The sequence below is a fragment of the Phalacrocorax aristotelis genome, chromosome 4 (assembly GCF_949628215.1).
Source record: "Phalacrocorax aristotelis chromosome 4, bGulAri2.1, whole genome shotgun sequence".
NCBI lineage: Eukaryota > Metazoa > Chordata > Aves > Suliformes > Phalacrocoracidae > Phalacrocorax > Phalacrocorax aristotelis.
In genome coordinates this window covers 78047917-78069043 of record NC_134279.1, presented here as the reverse complement: position 1 = coordinate 78069043, position 21127 = coordinate 78047917, and the positions used below count along the sequence as shown (strand labels likewise).

Sequence of the window (21127 nt, the reverse complement as noted above, 5' to 3'; positions counted from 1 at the left end):
GAGCTGTAAGCCCAGCATGCCTCACCCCATCCTTCCCAGTGCTCCCCGGCTGGGCGTCCGGGTCTGGCCCCTCGCTCTCCCACCCCCGCTCCCGCTCTGGACCCAGGCAGCAAGCTGGATTTGCAGCCTCTCGTTTGGATGCAGAGCTGGGTGCAATTTCAGGCCTCTCCCCCATTGCAGGGTGTCTTAAGCTATGATTAAGAGCTAAATTACAACCGGGCAGCCTTCCCTGGCCAAGAACCACAAGATTTGGAGAGGCAGCTATTAAAGGTGGTGGAGTCCAACAAGTATAATGTGTACATCAACAAAAGGGACAGCTGGCCACGGGGGTCAGATGAGATCGGGGGGTTTCTCATCGACACCACCAGTGACTTGCTGCACCGCCCCCCAGTGCAAAGCCATCCTTTGGGGCAAGGTTGTTCCTGGGGATGAGGTCACATTAGTCCTTAAATAAGATATATTTTGCTGGCCAGTTTGGCTCTTAAAGAGGGGTGAATGATGGCCTCGTCATCAGACTTTGCCCGGACCCCACCACCGTTTTCCTCCCAACTGCTCAATCCATGCAACTGTAGAGCTGTTAGCATTAAAAACATCCAGCATCCAAGCACTGTGGTTTTTTGCATTATTTTCAACTAAGTTGTTTTCCTCACCCCATTAATTGGGATGGGGCAGCCTGGGCCCCTGCCCTGGGGGGAGTGCGGGTCCCTCCTCTCCTGCAGGGTTTAGATGGGATGGAAGGAGGCAGCGCAGGGCCGGGTGTGCTGGGGGATGATGAGGAAAAGGCTGCCCAGGAGCCAGCAAGGCAGCTTGCAGCCCAGGCCAAGCTTCCCACTCTTCCCACACATTCTCCAACATCCATCCCATGCTGATTCACGTCACAGAATTTACTTTTAACCTGCTAAATGCCACTAAACCTTCAAATTAATCCTCCCATTATGGGACTTCCTTTGATGTCAAAGGGGGATTTATTTTTTTTTTTTATGGCAAAGGGGGATTTTCCCCCTGGTGTAATTATTCCTATTTTTTCCCCCCTTTTTTAGGCACAAGAGATTCCTGCCAGATGCATGACTTGTGGAGGCAGCTCCCACACACGGTATTTATATATTTATATGATGGGAACTTGGTATTGACAGACCTGAAGTTTCAGGCTGAAGATAAGGGGAATTTCCCATTTCCTATTTGTTTCAGTGGAAGTTGCCTGGGAAGAGTCTGCAGCAGGACTAGGGCCAAAAGCAGTGAGATGCAGCACTGGAAAGCAGCTCCTTAAAATAAACAAGTCCAGGGAAAACATCTGCTTTTTAACACTATCACTGAGCAAGTCTTGATGCCTGGGAATGATCCCTGGCACTGCTTAAATCATGGGGATGGGGAAAGCGGATCCACTCCAGCCCTGCATAATTTTCCCGTTGAGGACCTCGGGTGCTGCTGGCACTTCTGGGCTGAACATCCCAGCACGGGGCCAGAATCGCTGGATAATGCTCAGGAATGGCTGTGGGTAGTGCTAAGGGAGCTTTCTGTAATAGCATGTGATGATGGAACAGGCAGGTTTATTCAGAGTTTCAATCATTTTTTATGAATTTCTAGGAAAAAGAGGATCCAGCTGCAGAGCTCTTTACTGAAAATGCTATGAAATAGTTTATATAATTCAACAGTGAAGGGTGTTCCGGTAATAATTCATTGCACGGAGACAGCCGGCTCCTCTCCCAGTGTAACATGGGCTCTTCTGGGAATGGAAAATGAGCCCTGGGGGGCATCAGCCAGCCATGCTTCAGTAGCTCAGGTCTGTGTGACTCCCTGCCCAGTGACCCGCCGCCGCTGTGCCGTGGCTTCGATCTGCTCCCGGAGCTCTTGTGCCCAGTCCCGTCCCCGCTCCAGGGGAGTGGACCTGGTCTCCATTGCTGTTAAGGCAGTGATTTCAGGGGGGAGCTGGGGAGCCAGGCCAGCTCGGAGCAGGGCATCCTGAAATTTGGCTGCAGAGGCTGGAGCTAAGCAACACCGGGGTGTGCTGAAAAGAAAAGAAAGCAAGAAAACTTTTGATATAAGCGAGCCCTGAGCTGGAAATGCTGCAGGAGCAAAGGGAGAAGTGATGCTCCAGTCCCCGATGCTCCCTACCACAGCTGTCCTTACCCATCTGGCTGGGAATAGTGGTAGTGAGCAGCCACGGCAGAGTGGGGGCACAGCAGGTAGCGGTTTTCCTCCCAGCAGCGCTGCATGGCTCGCACGATGTCCTCGTCAGAGGCCGAGCATGAGCGCAGGGTCTCGGAGAGCTGCAACCCCGGGGAAAACAGGGAGGTTTGCACAGGGCATCACCAGCCCACACATTCCCAGATGGGCTTGTGCCATGGGCACTCAGCAAAGCAGTTCGAAATAGGGAGTCTGGAGGATGGAGCTCACCAGGGACTGAAGGGAAATGAGTTGCTGCTGCAGCCAGGAGATGAGGCGCTGCTGGAAATGGCCACAGGGTCAGGGCACGAGTGAGGGGTTTCTGTCCCCATGTGCTGGGAGCATGGGTGGAGAGGAGCCCCTCGGCACTGCTATTTGCATGCTCCAAGGGAGTTTCTGAGGGCTTGTAAAACCCACCTCAGTGTAATAGCTCTTCTTTCTTTTTAATAATATGGGGGGTTTTATTCTATATTTTGCTGCTGTGCAAGCAGGAGCAGGCACCGGGCAAAGGATGCTCCGTGGGGGACAGTGTGTGTTGGATGGGAAGGGGCAAGATTATTGCATCTGGCCAGAAGAACTTTGCATCTGAAACGTTTCGTTTCCTATTGTCTTTTTCTCTGCTTTGCGTTCGTGCTCCCATTTGCCACAACACCAAGGCTGAATTGCAGCACCGAACCCAGCAAATGCACTCCCAAAAGCCACTCTTCGGTTTGTCCCAGCACCTGCTGCACGACGCCTCGGTGCCCGGCCAATGCCGGCACTGGAGTGGCCAAGGAAGGGGTGGTTGCATATTCTACTTAAATAATTGTAGGCAGTTTTTAATCAGTTTTGCAAAGAAGAAAGAGGGTATTTAAAAAAAAAAACAAACATCCCCATGCACACAACAGATATAAAACTCCTCTGGCTTCACACTTACATTTTTGTTTGGAAACTCTCCACTATTAAATTTTATTCAGAAAATGAGTTGAAAATAACTGGTAGTGGTAAATCTCCTTGCACGCACACACATGCTGAGCCACATGCATGAGGAACTCACCTTTCTGTGCAAATCCTCCGGCAGCTTAAGGCTTTTTGACACGCTGAATTGCTCCATCAGCTTTTTTGTCAGGCGGCTGTTGGAGCCTGAGAGAAGCCAGAGGATCCTCTCCATGTTATAAGGCTCCTGAGACAACAAGGGAATAGGTTAGCAGTGGAAATTCGAGCATATGTCTTGAGGGGAGAGCACCTGTGTGGATTCTCTGGTATCTAATTAGAGTTGAGGTCCTACTGCCACGTTTTAGTTGGTGGAAGCTGGGGTGGGCTTTGTGTTTTCCCCCTGCATACCTACATCCCAAGACAGTCTTTAGGAACTTGTACAATGTCTTTCAGATCTCTGACCTGTCAGAGAAGTCTGGCAGTGACCATCAGATTAAAAAACAAAAACTAATGCAGGGAAGACTGATAAAATCAATAGCGTGACCACATCTGTACAATCACCTTGAAGAACCCAGGCTAATAACACATTATGTATCTGAGAACCAGAAATATCCAGCTGTTTACTCAGTGCTGCAGATGCTGCTGTGAGTCACCCAGCTCCTGCGTGACTTCGTGAGACACCCAGCTCCCTGCAGGGCTGACCGATAATCTTTATGAACACATAAAGCACATATAGGGCCTGACTGGTCTGTATGGCTATGTAGCAATCAGTGTTGCAACACTGCAGCAGAACTCAGTGCAAGACCATACAGGAGGGTCCCAAACGAATTTCTCCACTCACTCTTTCATTCCCACATGCTCACAAGGACCAAATGATCTTCCAGGTGGTTTGGCCAAGATATCTTGTAGGGACAGACAGGACAAGGGGCACCAACTGCTGAGACTTCATCACATCTCCTGGGTTCAAGTGCTGGTTTTGGGTGAGCTCTTTATACTTTTTAGCAGCTGACAATGCCTGTGACCTTTTGTCTCTCCATCCCGTCCTACCTCAGCAAGTCGTTAGGACTGACTTAGTCTTTCGTGTCCTTATCTGAGTGGCTTATGGCCCCAGTCCTGTTCTTCATCTTCCCACCATCATCTCCCAGGGCCTCCAGCCTGTAATCTTCAGTTGAGTCTGGGCGTAGCCTGCTTTAGGCTGTCCCCTGGTTTAGGCTGTCCTCTGCTTCCCAATCTGGCTGTCCTGAGAAGCTGCATGTTAGTGTGCCTAGACTTCGATGACCTCCTACCAGAGGTTCCTCCAGCACCATCTTCTTGACACCCCTTCTCCTGCCCTTCCTTCTGCTGGTCCCACATCCAGACTTTCTTCTTCACCCTCCATTTATACCAGCCTTATAGCTTCCACTGCAGATGACTACATCAACACCAGTAAGTCGAACTGGTCCAGGACACTGGTGTGAGCACTGGCTTTGCCATTTATCTTATTAGCCAGCTCTCTGGTCTGGTTTTGTCCCATGCCACTAGAGTCACCCAGGAGAACCAGTGGGCCCAGTTTGGAGGACCGATCATGCTGGGGACTGTTCCCTAGGAAAGTTTCAGCACATGGACATGAACTGCATGGTGCTTCCCAGAGAACAGCCCCTGGCTGGCTTCACGTACTGCAAAGACACAGCATCTGCTGTGTCTCCTAGAATTTCTCCTGGAAAGGCTCATCCACACTACACTTTTTTGCTTCACCTTCAACTCTTCAGTTAGTGTCTAACTGGAGAGTTTTCTCTGCTCCAGCTTGTCTGCAAAATAGGCAACCTAAAGAGGCCGTGCACTCTCCATCCTTGAAGGTTTCCAGTACCTGACTGAACAAAGCCCTGAGCAACCCAGTCTGACCTTATGGGTGACCCTGCTTTGAGAAGGTCCTGACTAGAGACCTCCCGAGGTTCCTTCCAGCATGATCTGCTCAGATATGGAAATATTTGCATGGATGCTTCAGATGTGAGCTATACAGTGATACCCCAGTCAGCCATGGAGAAGGATGTGCAGAGGGATACACCCATCCAGCTCCTCAGGAATCTCGGGACATCACCTCGCCTGGCTGTCTTCCCTTATGATCCCAAAGTCTGGCACATGCTTAGGCACCTCAGCAGACTAGTGCTACTGAAGAGACATGGGCCAAGAGAGGAGCCCAGCTACCCTTTGAGCCTTGAGGAGCTCCACAAATCCATGCCTTGGGAGGAAAGTCAGGCTGCAGACCACAGAAGCCTGGTGATGGGGGCATAATGGGTTACTAACTGCAAAGCATGGCAGTTCCTTCAGGCTCCCAGGTCCTCCTAATATGTTTGAACAGCTGTTGGAAAATCCAGGTAGCGTAAGGCCACAGCGACACAACACCAAGTGTTTCACACTTTGGTCACTTGTCTGGAAGCAGATCCAGTCCCTGTGGATCACAGGGTAGGTATGAAATGGGAGGTATTTGCTTCCAGGTGTTTGGTTTCTGTACCTCCATGACTTTTCATTTCTGAGGCCTTTCCCGGCCTGCTGAGACTTGTTTTTCCCTGAGCAAACTGCAGATGGTCACAGATGAGGCATTTCTTCTGGGCTTCCCTACCTTCTTCCTGGTCTCTTCTCTTGCCCTTAGTGAAGCCTTTCAGAAGCATCAACATGACATGGTGGGATTTATAATTTTCTGTATTTTCTGTGTCACATTTTGAGAAAACACCCCTCTCTTGCTAACCTTGCACATAATGAAACCTCAGAAACGCAGCATTTAACAATGAAGATTACAAAGTCAAGCCCTGAAAATGAGGAAGAAGGTGTTTGATCTATCTCAGCTCAGCAGTCTGAAGCATAAATGCTCAATATGAGTTACACCTCTTAATAATCCATTGCTGAGAGGCATTGCCAGTCACGGAATTATGCTCTCATAAACCAGGTAAAACAGAGTACAAGGGGGAAATGATAAAAATATATAATATTTTGTATTGTCCCATTTTGGCCAATTCATTACATACCTGAATATCCATGGCTGATGCTAACGTAGCCTTCACACTCTCTGACAGTGAGAAATCTCCATGTTGAACAGTCCTATGAATGATGTCATTGCTGTTAACCACGGCAACAAGTCGAATCGGGAGACCCATTTGCTGGGCAATACAGCCAGCTAGAAAAAAAGTGAAAAAATGCATGCATGCTTCTTGAAGAAACATTCAAAGGAGGTTTAGCAAAGAAGTCACTACAAATTGATTGAGCATGTAGTTCAGAAGCAGCTACAAATGACATTCCCTAATAGTCTCTGAGATATCTACAACGTTTTGGTCAAGCACCAGATGGTAAAATCCTGGGATGCAATGCTCTCCTGCCATGTCAGGCCATCGAACACTGACCCTTGGGCATCTCCAGATTTGAAGATGGATGGGCAGGGGACCGAGAGGTCAGGCAGCTGCTGTTCAAGCAAGAGAGATGAATCTTTTGGGTCTTGTGTCTTATTAATGTTGTCTCAAACAGGCAGCCTGGAAATACAGTGAGTGCATCGAATCCTTTGTTGCTTTCATAAAACAGCTGTACACCGATTTTGGGATGGAGGCAATCTAGGACTCACATTTAGAAGGCCAGATTATGCAATTAGGAGTGGTTCTCTTGACTGCACACTACCGTGCAAACCAGAGTAGGACCAGGCAGGGCTCCACACCTCTGTTAATGTCTCACTTAGGAAAACAGAGCCACAGTATTTTCCCTCTTTTCTGGATCAAACACATTCTGTCCTCTTCTAATATGCCCATCCTCAGGATAGCTACAGTCATCATCAAAGGGTGGTTTGGGATTTTCTGCACGTTGCAAATCATCAGTGACACCTGAATGAGTAATAACCATATATGAGTAATAAAATCTAAGTGGTTCTGAAGAAATCCTACCAGAGAGTGGGTGTTTTAATAAATAGCAATACCTGGCATCTGCAAAGTGCTTTTAGACTATAAGTCACAGCACTCTCTCTCTTCCCTATCTAACCTATCTTTTTTCCCTTCACCTGTGACATTTCCTCCTCCTCCTGTTGGCACAACAATTTCCACCACTGGCAGTGGGGTGGTATCCAGGGACAGAGCGCACTGAAAGTAAGCGTAGAAGTGGTGAGCAATCTGCACCATAATCCTAGACCAATTGACTGAATTCAAACTCATCAGATTATATTTTCTGGCAAAATCAACATCAGCGAACAGTTCCTTGATTGGGTCATCGATTTCATCACTGTTCCCATGAGCTGTCAAAAGGAGAAAAGAAAGATTAGATCTGCCAACATCAGCGCAAACAAAGTATTTCTGCTCAGAAATAGGGCCAGTCTCAAGCCCCGGGGTTTGCTGCAGCCAGGGGTGTCCTGAGCTGCCCATCTGCCTTTGGGGCTGTACAAGCCAGCGGTTGAGTACCACCACATGGATGCCAGGTGGTTCCTGCAGACATTGCACTCTGGGCTCTTGCTTACGCCAAGTGTATATTTGCCAGGAACGCAAATGCCTGCATCCTCCATGAGATGCCAAGGTGACACCTGGCTGAGCAGAGGAGTCTATGGACACAGCTCAAGCACCCAGCAGTGATCCCTAACCATGGGGGCGGCACAGAGGTAGGGGATGGACCACCCATGACGGTGAGGGGATGGAGGGAAGTGGTGAGTCTTAATCCTTTTAGTGCCAAGAAATGGTGCTGAATTCAGTGCAGCTAAACACCAACCACCTGCATGGAGGCAGTTCTGATCTGTGGCCAGGAGAAAAGGAAGCCTTGAACCACTTTTCATCAGAGTGGGGATGTCTGCTATAGGCTCCTGTTAGCCACATGTCTGGGCACAGTAGCCATGATGGCAACAAGCCAGTTGGCTGTAGGTGCTAAAGCAGCAGCGCCCTGAGACTTTTAGGGTTACGGTTTTGACACAGTAGGGCCATAAAGTGGACAGTCCAACAGTAATGCCAACCAGCAAAGACATGAACATTGTCTTCAATGACAGTGGTCATCTGAAGTTCCTGTATCTGCGTGCAGAACCCCTTGGGCAGCAGAACAAAGATGTCCGTGTTCTTCTGTCCTCTCACACTCTCAATGGCCGAGCTCCCCGTGTCCCCTGAAGTCCCTGTTTCAAAGTGAGGGAGAATGAAGAAAAGCAAAAATTGATGCATCAGTCAAACCTGCATCACTGGACTTTAAGAAAAACATACAGAGATGCTCTATGAGATGATTTTGGCTAAAGCAGCCACCGTGGCATTGCCTGGAGATCACTAACCAGCCACCCACGAGGCAATACCACCCCAGGGCATCTATGGGGAGGGCTGTGGGATGATGGCTCTCAAGGTAAAGACCTGCCCAGAAGTTCTACCTGACACACAGAGGCATACTCACCCACCAGAATAGTGACGTGCTTCTGTTTTTTCTCCAAGAAGTATTGTAAAAACTGTCCCGTGCAGGACAAGGACAGATCCTTAAACGCATAAGTAACCCCATGCCACAGCTCCAAAACATTTAGCCCGTCTTTCAGCCTGGACAGATGGACGATGTCCTTGTGTCTGAACCTGCTGAAGGCCCTGTCAATCAGGTCTAGAAGGAAAATGGTTAGAGGGGCTGTTAGATTGGGTAGAGGAGTATTTTTCTGACCCATGGCTTCCTACATCTGTACTCTTCGTGCTCCTGGGAAGCTTTCAGCAAAACTAAAGACTTTCAGCAGCTGGAGAGCTGAGAGATATCCTACAAGTTATTCTTAGTTATTAGGAGTAAACCAGCCCACTTTATTGTCTCCAGTAGCTCTACAGTGAGAGACCCCAGGGGACACTCGACAAAATCAGAGCAAGCTGTGTTAAAATATGAAATACAGGAAACCCAAATTTTGTCATGAAGTGCCAATGAGACAGAGGTTGTAGCTGCCCTCTTGTGGAAGTGATAGTTGTTAAATGTTTAAAAACATCAAAACTCAGATCTCAATGGGAGTGTGGAGCAGCAGAAATCCCTGGTGGGAGGGCAGGTCTGGAGCAGCGAGCAGGACTATGGGGGACACCTTTTCCAGGAGGTAACAAGCCCCAGGGAAGTGACAGAGGAGAACAGGGTACAGAAAGGAGCAGACAATGGCACAACAGGCTCCATCCTCGGAAAGCTGCAAAGAGGGTGGGGTGAAGGCAGGCAGATGCATCTGAACACCCCAAAATCCTCATGCACATCCCTGCGAGCAGCTCCCTGCATGGTTGAGGCTCACCGTTGAGCATGTTCCGTGGGACCAGCTCAGCTGTGATGAAAAGGGAGCAGACCTCCTTCACCAGCTCCCGGTAGGAGAGGCAGCTCCACCTCCGCAGGGTGTCCCCATCCAGCGAGGGTATGTGCTGGGGCATGAAGAGGCCCCCATCGGGTGCGTAGCCAGAGAAGAGGGCTCCCTCAAAGTCGACGGCCCCCACACCTCCCCGCGTGCTGACATAGTCCATGGGTGCTGGGGAGGCACCACAGTCACTGCCAGGGCCCCAGAGCATCCCACCCACTGGGAACAGCCCCACATCCCAAGCTGACTCCCCCCAAAACTTCCCATGTGACAGACAGAGCTCCTAAGGGAAGAAAACGCCTATCCCCCTAAAAAAACCCCACACCGTGGGGAGGTAGAGCAGACAGAGCCGCTGGAGGGCACACGGCGTTTTGTGGACAGTGGAAATGCTGCCCGAGACTTTCCCTGTGCCCTTCCCACTCTGCCCCGGAGACACTTCCCAGCCTGAGCAAAAGCCCTGACAGTGCAGGAATCGCTGCGCAAGCACGTCATGTCCCCTGCAGGCTATTTGCAAAAGCTGGAATTTTAAAATCTAAAAATTAAATAAAAGGAATAAATAAAAGGAAATAACCATGTTTTTAGAGCAGGCTGATTTTGTTCAAAGGGGTTAAACTAAGGACAGGATTTAACTCAGTGTAGGAAGGGCTGAGCTAAATCTACCAGATTCATGCAACTCCTCCCGAGCAGCCGCCAGCACTGCCGGGAGAAGCCCCCTCTCACCCCAACCCCATGAACCCCCATAGCCGTTCCCACCTGAGGCACTCCGGCTAACGGTGCAGCCCCTCGGCACGGCACGGCAGGCTGCAGGCCGCTTGACCCCACGCAGAGGCTGGAAAGTGTCCAAGCAACTCGCCGTCACCGCCGCTGCCGCTTGCAACCCAGCCACCCTTTGCACTTGTGCTCACAGAAAACTTCTCCCCGTTGCAACCTGCCAACGTTCCCCTTGCTGCGGCGCAGCCGGTGGAAGTGGCCGCCCTGCACCGAGCCTGGGGATGGGAATATGCGGGAGAGATGGAGCCAAGCTGCTCCCAGCGTTATCGGGCATCGGGGCAAGGGGCAGCAGGCACAAGCTGCAGCTGGGGAGAAATCTAGTTAAATATAAGGACATAGCTTTTAACCCTGAGGGGGATCAAGCTTGTTGTCTCCAGTATAATCCTAGAGAAACTCAAAATTCAGCTGTGGAAGCACTGAGCCACCTGATTTAACTGTGAAGTTGGATTTAAATTTGAGATTGAACATGCTTAAAGCAGGGTTTAGGTTAGAAACCTCTGGAGGTCCCTTCCAAGCAAAATCAGTCTGTAATTCAGCTGTGCAAAGTCACACATTCAGTCTGCAAGGCTGGGAGGTCATCAGAGCCCTGTCCCACTGATGGGGAAACTGAGGCACAGGAGGGAGAGGGGACACAAGCGGGGCTGTGCAAAAACTAAGTTCTCCAGTGCAGGGAAGGGCTATGCATCCTCTTCCTTACTTTTTAGTTTAATAAATACTAAGTATTTTTTGAAGGGCTAGTGGCTGCACAGACCCAAGGTGCAGCGCAGCGTGTGCTGCTGGAGCGTATGTGGGGACTTCAGCCCAGGAAGGCATGGTGCAAAGGTACAAAGGATGGCTGATAACAACCAGGCATGAATCCGAAAGTCCACGTCTGGCATAAGGGACACATCATCTGCCAAAGCTTTGGAGCCCAACCCAATATGCGTTGCCTCTCTAATTCTGGTGAGTAACTGGAGCCATGAGAAAAGTCTCTGGTAGAGAGTGGCCTGGTCCTTGCCCTGAGCACCGACATGGAAATGGGCTTTTCTACACCCAACATCCAAAAAGAACTGTTACTGCAAGCTCCTCAGCAGGAGGCAGAAGCTAAATTTCAGGCTCTGGGCAGAGTTGCCTATGATGGTGTTCCTCAAGGTCAAACAAGGCAGCTGTAGCAGCTGTTTGCAGGAAGCAAACAGCAGCCTTTTAATAATAATAAATCTGAGCTTACCCAGTGGGAAAGAGCTGTGTCAATAATCTCCATTTTTTGACCACCTCTAGGAAATCAGCTAGAAAGGGATCTAGTTATCTATAATTATATCAGTTATATCACCCAACCAGCCTGCATTTCCCCACCTTAAGGAGATGTCTGTGCCCAACATTTCTCATCATGTTCCAAAGAGGAAGCCTGAGCCACCCAAACCCGCTGCAGTCCCAGGGTCCTCTCCGTACCCACAGGCACCAGGTCCTTATGGCACATTGGCATATAGTGGGGTGCTGACCTGTAATGGGGGTCCCTCCCCATCCCAGCTGCACACCCACGGGATGCTGGAAAAAGCAGGCAGCAGGGCAGGACCTTGCTCTTCAGGGATGGCTCAGGTTTAAACTGATGGTAAAACTTCCCCAGGGCCACCCCTGCAGTCACTGAAAGCCTCCAGGGTCACCTGCCCAGCTGAGGCAAGTGGCTGGTCTCGGCATCAGCCACTCGCCTCAGCTGGCCCTGACGTGCAGAACAAATCACGCAGTGGCAAAGTGGTGTAAAGAGATTATATTCTCAGTCCCATATATTTTTAACACCCCATGTATTTTGGGAGGGTAAATGATTCTTTAATACTCAGTTGGGTTAGTTATTAGTCCCTTCCTTGTTTACCAGCTCTGAAAGGATTTTTTCCTCATCATGCTCCAGTAGTAGCTGACACAAAAAAATTCAGGTACCATCTCTGGACAAAACTATGAAATACTAGAAATAAAGAAGATACCAAAAGCTGCAGGATACATGATTTGTGTCCTCTAACCTCTCCCACAACAGTGTACCGAGGTGAATTCAGGATTTTCCTTCCTTGTAGCACTCTCTGCCCATGCAGAACAGACCACACTTTGAGCCTAGCTCAAATTTAGGCTAGAATAAGGAAAAGATCAAATCCCTAGAAAAAGCTGAACAAGCTGATAGCTTTTATTAGCAATGTAATAGTTTAATATCACCAACAAGCAACTGAGCACCTCCTGTGTTCACCCAGTACACCCTGATGGGACCTTGCCTACCCCACCACCATGGGACATTATGTCTCTGGGCGTTGACTTACAGTATGTCTAATTCTTTCAACAGGTGCATTAGCTGTGTGATTCACTGATTCATTTATTTATTTTTTTAAAGTGAAGCACTTACAATGAGTTCAATGATCCCTTCAACATTACATCCCTCCAGGGGATGCCCTGATCTATGCCCTGGGCCTATCAGCAGTGATAGCCCTTGCTAATGAGATCATTGGCTGATGCTGTGATGGCAGGGATTGTTTATGTGGCAGCCACAGGTGAGTGCAGAGCCCAGGGGAAGCACCTGTGGCATGCACCAGGGCAGCAGTGCCATTTATAGGGAGGGCTTTTCCCAGGCTCAGCCCTGCAAGCTCCATGCATTCATGTTTAAAGTGCCATTTCTTTAAGGTTTTTTTGAATTTTAAAAGAAAAGAGAGGAGGAGCATGCCTGTGCTGCTGCACACCAGCCCACCTGGGCTTATCCACTCCAGCAACAGACCAAGAGCTGGGAAATGTAACTGCTTTTAATTAACCTGGTCTTACCCAGTGCCTCCCTATTCTTGCTGGGATTTGCACTTCCACTTTGGACCTTGTCTGTTCCGAGCAGTTCATTCTCTTTGGACTCACCTGTCAGTAACCAGCTGTATCTGCAAACTCCAGCTAAGGTGCTGTGAGGCTTTTCCAACTTTCCTTTGTACTGCATCAGTTCTCATCCCTCCACATGGAATTTCCTCAGCCTCTCCACCCACCAAAGGCATCCCAAAGCATGGCGAGGAACAAGGAAACAGAAGGGCATGTACAGCCGTGAGAAGTTAATTTTTTCCTGCACAAGTCCCCCCAGAATTTCAGGTCTCACCCCAGAGCATTGCAGCACTCGAACGAAAGCACTGCAACACTCCCAGGTTCGTGTTTGCTGAGCAGGTTTCTATCCTCTCCCCCTATATGTCCCAAGCACAAGCAATGCGTTGCGTTTGGGTCCCCTTTCCACGCCCCTAGCAGAGCATCCCCAGGCCCAGCAGCGCCGGGGAGCACAGGCTCTGCCAGAGCCACCAGTGAATCCCCGTGTCACTAGATGGCGGCAATGCCTTGCATCCACGGAGGAGATCCACCAACGCAGCCTCGGCGGAGGCTTGACCTGCTTGCACCCAGCCTTTCCCACCCTCGCACAGCTCCCTCCATCCACGCACACCCAGCCATCCCGCAGGGATTTGAGGCACCAGCCAGGAAACACCTCCAAAAAGCCCCATTTTTGAGCTGAGGTAGAGGAGTCGGGGTGATGTCCTGCAGCAGGAGGCCAGGCTACAAAGGTGGGTGACCTGAGCAAACGCAAGGTGGGAAGGAGGTTCTTCATGTTCACCCCATCTTCTCCCTGAGATCTGACCTGGGGTTTTATCACCCTCCTGGTCTCTGGAGCCTATCCCCAGGAGAGAACTCAGAAAGGGGCACATGGAAAGACCCCAACTCACAACCAGGACCAGAATGTTAAAATTTAATAAAATTTTATTTTAAAAATCACATAAACCTGAACAGCACAAAAATCTCCCCATATCACCCAGTCCTGTCTCTGCCTGTTTGCTGCCTGGTGTCTGAAAACCGTACAGAAGCAAAAGCTTTCAGACCTATCAGTGACCCAAGCAAGGCCAGGCATGTCCATTAAGTGGGTGATAAGGATGTTTGGGGTTTTGCAATGCCACTTACTACCCTGTGCAGAGTACGTCCCAGTGGGAAGCGTATTTATGTTGTCTGAGAAAAAATATATAAGCTTGTTGCTGGGGGTTGTTGAAGAAGTTATGTACCCCCTGCCCTCTCAGGCACAGAAGTATGAACTTCCACAGAGAAAACAGGGAGATTCCAGGCAAAAACTATAAGGTTTTGCCAGAAATCAAACTATTTCAGTTCTGCCCTTCTCAAAGGCAGACCCACGCATTGGCGATTTTCAGACATCCACGGGAAGACGGGGGCTAGGGAAGTCTGCAGAGTGTCTACGGCTGCACAGGCAAACATGCACCCAGAATCATTTGTCTGAGCCTCATGTCAAGGAAATATAAGGCAGAAATGTACAACTGTAAATGATTTAAAGTGCATGAAGCTGCTCCCTTGTTACAGCAAATGTGGCTCCCCCCCTCTAAATCTGATATAAATTGTCATTATCCCAGGTGACATGAGGTAGGACTTCCACGTGGGACAACACCTCTTCTCACCTACAAATGTACACACACACATTTTTCGACCTCTACCTCTGGTGATTTTGCAGGGCAAGGAGCTGCCAGCACATTCGCCCTTTCCCCATGGCTGGGTGCAACGCTTTTTACTTACCGTGAGGTGTTTCACAACAAGCTCAGGGACATCCGTATTGTGATTTGGGTCTTGCAGACCAAAGTGCAGGACCTACTTGTAAAGACAGAGCAGAAAGGGAGTGTGAGGATGAGATTGTGCAATGCTGGTTCCCACAGTGGGACGCTGAAGATGCTATTACCTTGAGAAGGTTGTGCAATCCTGTCCTACTATGCCAAAAGATTGTATTAAACCTCAGGGCCAAATTTTACCTCAAAAGCTGCAATCCCATAGGATATGGGCTCTGTGGTCACCCACCAGGGACTTGGCAAGGAAGATGCTATGGAGGCTGAGCAGTTACAGCACATTTTTTTTACCAGGTTCTCCAGGTGACTTTGAGAAAGCCTGTCCGTCTCTGTGCATCATAGAATCATAGAATTGTTTAGGTTGGAAAAGATCATCAAGTCCAACTGTTAACCTAGCACTGCCAAGTCTACCACTAAACCATGTCCCTAAGCTCCGTATCTATACATCTTCTAGAGACCTCCAGGGATGGTGACTCAACCACTTCCCTGGGCAGCCTATTCCAGTGCTTGCCAAGTGCTTGTTACTTGGGAGAAGACCAACACCCACCTCGCTACAACCTCCTTTCAGGTAGTTGCAGAGAGAGATAAGGTTCCCCTCAGCCTTCTCTTCTCCAGGCTAAACCCCCCCAGCTCCCTCAGCTGTTCCTCAGAAGAATTGTCCTCCAGACCCTTCACCAGCTTCATTGCCCTTCTCTGGACACTCTCCAGCATCTCAATGTCCTTCTTGTACTGAGGGGCCCAAAACTGAACACCGTACTCGAGGTGCGGCCTCACCAGTGCCGAGCACAGGGGCACGATCACTTCCCTCCTACTGCTGGCCACACTATTCCTGACACAAGCCCGGGTGCTGTTGGCCTCCTTGGCCACCTGGGCACTGCTGGCTCATGCTCAGCTGGATGTTGACCAATGCTCCCAGGTCTTTTTCTGCCAGGCAGCTTCCCAGCCACTCCTCCCCAAGCCTTTAGCAATGCCTGGGGTTGTTGTGACCCAAGTGCAGGACCTGGCACTTGGCCTTATTAAACCTGATACAATTGGCCTCTGCCCACCCAGCCTGTCCACATCCCTCTGCAGAGCCTTCCTACCCTCGAGCAGATCAACACTCCCGCCCAACTTGGTGTCATCTGCAAACTTACTGAGGGTGCACTCGATCCCCTCATCCAGATCATTAAGTTATTAAACAAGACTAGCCCCAACACTGAGCCCTGGGGAACCCTGCTTGTGACCAGCCGCCAACTGGATTTAACTCTTTAACTCCATTCACCATAACTCTCTGGGCTCAGCGATCCAGCCAGTTTTTAACCCAGTGAAGAGTACACCCATCCAAGCCATAAGCAGCCAGTTTCTCCAGGAGAGTGCTGGGGGAAACCGTGTTAAAGGCTTTACTAAAGTCTAGGTAGATAACATCCACAGCCTTTCTCTCATCCACTAAGCGGATCCACCTTGTCATAGAAGATCAGGTTAGTCAAGCAGGACCTGACTTTCATAAACCCATGCCGACTAGGTCTGATCACCTGGTTGTCCTGTACATTCCACGTGATAGCACTCAGGATGTCCTGCTCCATAACCTTCCCTGGCACCCAGGTCAGACTGACAGGCCTGTAGCTCCCCAGATCCTCCTTCAAGCCCTCTTGGAGATGGGCATCACATTTGCTAAGTTCCAGTCAACTGGGACCTCCCTATTAGCCAGGGCTGCTGATAAAGGATTGACAGTGGCTTGGTGAGCACTTCTGACAGTTCCCTCAGGACCCTTGGATGGATCCCATCTGGCCCCATACACTTGTGTGTGTCTAAGTGGTGTAGCAGATCACTAACCACTTCCCCTTGGATTCTGGGGTGTTCATTCTGCTCCCCGTCCCTGTCTTCCAGCTCAGGGGGCTGGGTACCCAGAGAACAACTGGTCTTACTATTAAAGACTGAGGCAAAGGAGGCATTGAGTACCTCAGCCTTTTCCTCATCCATGATCACTATGTTTCCCTCCACATCCAATATAGGATGGAGATTCTCCTTAGCCCTCCCTTTGTTGTTAATGTATTTATAGAAACATTTTTAATTGTCTTTTATGGCAGTAGGCAGATTAAGGTCTAGTTGGACTTTGGCCCTTCTCATTTTCTCCTTGCATGACCTCACAAGATCCTTGTCCTCCTGAGCTGCCTGCCCCTGCTTCCAGAGGTCATAAACTCTCCTTTTTTTCCCTGAGTTCCAGTCAAAGTTCTCTGTTCAGCCAGGCTGGTCTTCCCCCCTGCCAGCTCATCTTTTGGCACATGTGGATGGCCTGCTCTTGCACATTTAAGATTTCCTTCTTGAAGAATGCCCAGCCTTCCTGGACTCCTTTGCCCTTCAGGGCTGCCTCCCAAGGGGCTCTGTCAACCAGGCTCCTGAACAAGCCAAAGTCTGCCCTCCGGAAGTCCAAGGCAGCAGTTCTGATGACCCCCTCCTCACTTCAAGAATCAAAAACTATCATTTCATGCTCACTAGGCCCAAGACAGCCTCCAACCATCACATCATCCACCAGAGCTTCTCTGTTTGTGAGCAACATATTCGGCAGGACACCTTCCCTAGTTGGTTCACACCAGCTGTGTGAAGAAGTTATCTTCCACACACTTCAGGAAACCCCTAGGCTGGTTCCTCTCTGCTGTGTTGTATTTCTAGCAGACATCTGGTAAGTTGAAGTCTCCCACGAGAACAAGGGCAACCGATTGTGAGACTTCTCCCAGCTGCTTATAGAATATTACATCTGCCACTTCATCTGGTTGGGTGGTCTATAACAGACTCCCACCATGATATGTGCCTTGTTGGCCTTCCTCCCGATTCTTACCCATAAACACTTGACCCTTTCATCACCATCAACCTCTAGACAATCGAAACACTCCCTAACATACAGAGCTACCCCACCACCTCTCCTTTCTTGCCTATCCCTTCTGAAGGGTTTAGTGCCATCCATTGCAGCAGTCCAGCTGTGCAAGTCATCCCACCATGTTTCCCCTATGGCAACTATATCATAGCTTTCCTGCTGCACAATGGCTTCCAGCTGCTCCTGTTTGCTGCCCATGCTGCATGCATTCGTGTAGATGCACTTCAGTTGGGCTATTGGTCCCACCACCTTTTTTTTGGGGGGGGGAAACCCTAATTCCTACATGACCATTCTCAGGTGCTTCCATGGTTTCTAACACACTCATAACCCTTGTATCTTTGCTGCTACACAGATCTCCATCCTCTACCTCCACTGAGACAGCAGACTGAAGACCTCGCTAGCACACCGTCCCTCAAACATTGGCATGCCACTCCCAGGATTATCTCTAGCAAGCCTGGTTTTATCCCTTTCCTTCTTCAAATCTAGTTTAAAGCTCATGTACAAAATGGGGATACCTGTGCTCAGGGAGGTGCTTTGACTCTAGCAAACATGCCAGCAGCACCTAGTGGGACATGCATGGTGGCAGTCCTTTGTCCACAGCTCTGGCACCATAGTCATTTCCCGTGGAGTGTCTCCCTGGCCGTGAACCTGGTGAAAACTCAAACGCTCTCAGACCCCATGCAACCTCTCACTCTGCCCTTCTCACTGCAGTGTCATGCCTCAGCACTAAGCCTCTGGTTGGTACATTGCTCCTGTGTTATTGCTTTCCCTGACCAAGGAGCACCATCTGCTAGGGAAGGTCTTGGGGGCTTTTGTTTGGACTTACCTGTTTTAAATATAAACTGTAGTTGTATATTTGGCTGAGAGAGAGACAGGAACACTGGCCTTTGGCTCAGCGCATCTGCACATTCACTCTGGAGTGGTGAAGATACCAGAGTAATGATCATCCCAGAGGTTGAGGCTCTGCTAGATATCATGGGTGTGGGAATCCAAGTCAATTGCTTTGACAGAGCTATTACATTTATGAAAAGTTATTTCAGGGAATGGGACATTCATACAGTGCATGTGTGTGGTAAGATGGGTTGCTTATCAGGACTTACACACAAACAGTAGGGCATGGAGACGCACAGACTCCTTCTCATGCCTGTATGGACCTGAATAGCTTTGACTAATTAGCTGAAACCCATTAAGTGAGCTGCTGTACTTGATAAATCGGGATTGAGGAGAGCATGGGCCAGCTAGAGAGGAGAGCACAGGCCCAGAGTGACAGCCAGGTGTCCCTCCAGAATGGATTTCATCTGACCACCTGTAGGCACTTGGAGGCTACTGCTCTTTGCACCCCAACATGCAAGTCTCCACTTGGTCAAATGAAGGTTTACTTATAAAGGTTTGTCCCCTGTGTCTCAGGGGCTCATCCTGTGCCTGGATCAGATGGAGACATCTGCACTGCAGGTGTGTGGTCAGGTGAGATGAAGCACATTTGCATTGCTTAAATGTTCACTGGCTCTGCTTTGGGGGACTCTTCCAGACCTTCCTCACTCAAGAACTTAACTGCTAAAGGCTCCATTTCTTTCCCATTTTCTTTCCCTGCCCTGGCACAAACTAGCTCCATAGCAACAAGCACCGTTTTCAGCCCTTGTCCCCTGACTCCATAAGCTGGGTGGTGGGATGGAGGACAGCCTCATCCACCAAAAGCCAAGTTGCAAGGGCAATATATGCCCTCCAAGGGTGTGAGCAAGGGTCCACATGCCCTGAGAGAGGCAACAGCACTACGCCACAGATATCTGTGGCAAGAGAGTGGGAGGTGAGTGGCACAGCCAACAGCTTTATTTCTGCTATAAGGCAAGACCCCAATAGCAAAGGCCAGCTATTCTGTAAGCTCTGCTCCCCAGGTGATCATTGGCAAGCAAACTAAGGCAGTGATAGGTCTCACACTATCAGGGAAACCGCTGCCTTGCCCTTGGAGAAGCAATACTAAGCCTTTTCTCCCTTTGGGACCTTTGTAATAAGATGACAAGGGCTGAGGGCTGCCCTTTGCTGAATTTCTGCATTAATGGAGAGCTTTATCAAGCAGCAGCACTTTGTACAAGCTGCCGCTTTCAACAGTCTTATCAAGGCTCTGATACTGGCATATCTAATCTAAACCAATATGAGCTGGTGCTTGCATGTCTACCGCTTGGAAGTTACAGCCTGCAGGCAGCCAGTCTCCAGAAGACCACCACGGCTGTTTCAAAAAGAGGAAAAGCAGGGAAAGGTGCCATATTTCATCTCAGTGCTGTCCTGGTAATACAGCACAATGAAAAATTCATAGAAATCAAGAGGAAAAGAGAGTTTGCAGCAGCATCATCTTTTCCCACCCTATTCAACCTTTTGAAGCAATGCAGCCATATGGCCTGCTGAAGAAACCCTTGTTCCTCAAGGATAAGGGTCAAGCTGGGGAAGGGTCTGGAGAGCAAGTGTGCTGGGGAGCGGCTGAGGGAGCTGGGGGGGTTTAGCCTGGAGAAGAGGGGGCTGAGGGGAGACCTTATCGCTCTCTGCAACTGCCTGAAAGGAGGGTGTGGTGAGGTGGGTGTTGGTCTCTTCTCCCAAGTAACAAGCAATAGGATGAGAAGAAATGGCCTCAAGCTGCATCAGGGGAGTTTTAGGTTGGATATTAGGAAACATTTCTTTACTGCAAGAGTGGTCAGGCATTGGAACAGGCTGCCCAGGGAAGTGGTTGTGTCACCATCCCTGGAGGTATTTAAGAGATGTGTAGATGTGGCACTTAAGGGCATGGTTTAGGAGACATGGTAGTGCTGGGCTGATGGTTAGACTTGATGATCCTACAGCTCTTTTCCAATCTTGATGAGTCTATTCTATTCTATTATAAATAATCAGACCAAATATGTGAAAACCGGGCAGCAGACCAAGTTCCCAGGTTCAAGCACAGCAGAAACAGGGGTGCCCCGAGCAATTATATGGGTTGAGACAGAGGGAAGCCCATCTGGAGATGTGTGATTGACAAGCTTGTGACCAAGGTCTTCAAAAAATGACTAGGTGTTTTGGGGTGACCAACCAGACCTGCACTGGAGAAATCCATGACTGAATCAGCAAAAGCCCTGGGTTGTAGCCTTTCACATTTTGGCTAAGAAAATCCTAGTGTAGAACCTAGTCCCAGCTTCCCAAAGCACTGAGGTGAAACCAGAGGCTTCACAAAGTCTGGGCAGTCACTGGTAGGATAGATAAGAAGAGTGAGAGAAGAGGCAGAGGTGCATAAAGACATTCCCAGACCTCCACAAAGGCTACCAGGTACCCCATCCTGGGCTACAGCAAAGTGCCTCTCCCAACACAGGGCTCTGGCTGTGAAGTCCTTTTCAGAGTTCAGAGCTTAAACCAAAGTTTTGGTTCAAACTGGAGGAGGCAGAGAGATTTTTGCTGCAAGATCCCTAAGACTCAAAATCCTATTCTCCACCAAAACATCCAAATCATCAAGAAGCAGTGAATGTAGGAGGGTAGTTTCCCTTGAGGGAAAGTGTTTAGGTCATGAGAGCCAGGACCAGGAATCACATGGAAGGGTTGAGGGAAGGTGAT

The 21127-nt window shown here is 49.5% G+C and overlaps 1 protein-coding gene across 2 annotated transcripts; it reads right to left on the bottom strand.

Moving 5' to 3' along the window:
- Positions 1-1527: 1527 nt before the first annotated feature.
- Positions 1528-10231, bottom strand: THNSL2 (threonine synthase like 2). 2 transcript variants are annotated; one of them, XM_075092176.1, is made up of 9 exons: positions 10100-10231; positions 9290-9517; positions 8446-8640; positions 8027-8179; positions 7094-7324; positions 6081-6229; positions 3200-3325; positions 2128-2267; positions 1528-2005 (listed from the first exon to the last, which is right to left on the bottom strand). In XM_075092176.1, exons 2-9 carry the CDS (start codon positions 9510-9512, stop codon positions 1777-1779), a joined length of 1446 nt encoding a protein of 481 aa, XP_074948277.1. In that variant the 5' UTR covers positions 9513-9517; positions 10100-10231; the 3' UTR covers positions 1528-1776. The 2 variants fall into 2 exon arrangements, with proteins under 2 accessions (XP_074948277.1, XP_074948276.1); XM_075092175.1 differs by lacking the exon at positions 8027-8179 and having other exon boundaries at positions 10100-10201.
- Positions 10232-21127: the final 10896 nt, after the last annotated feature.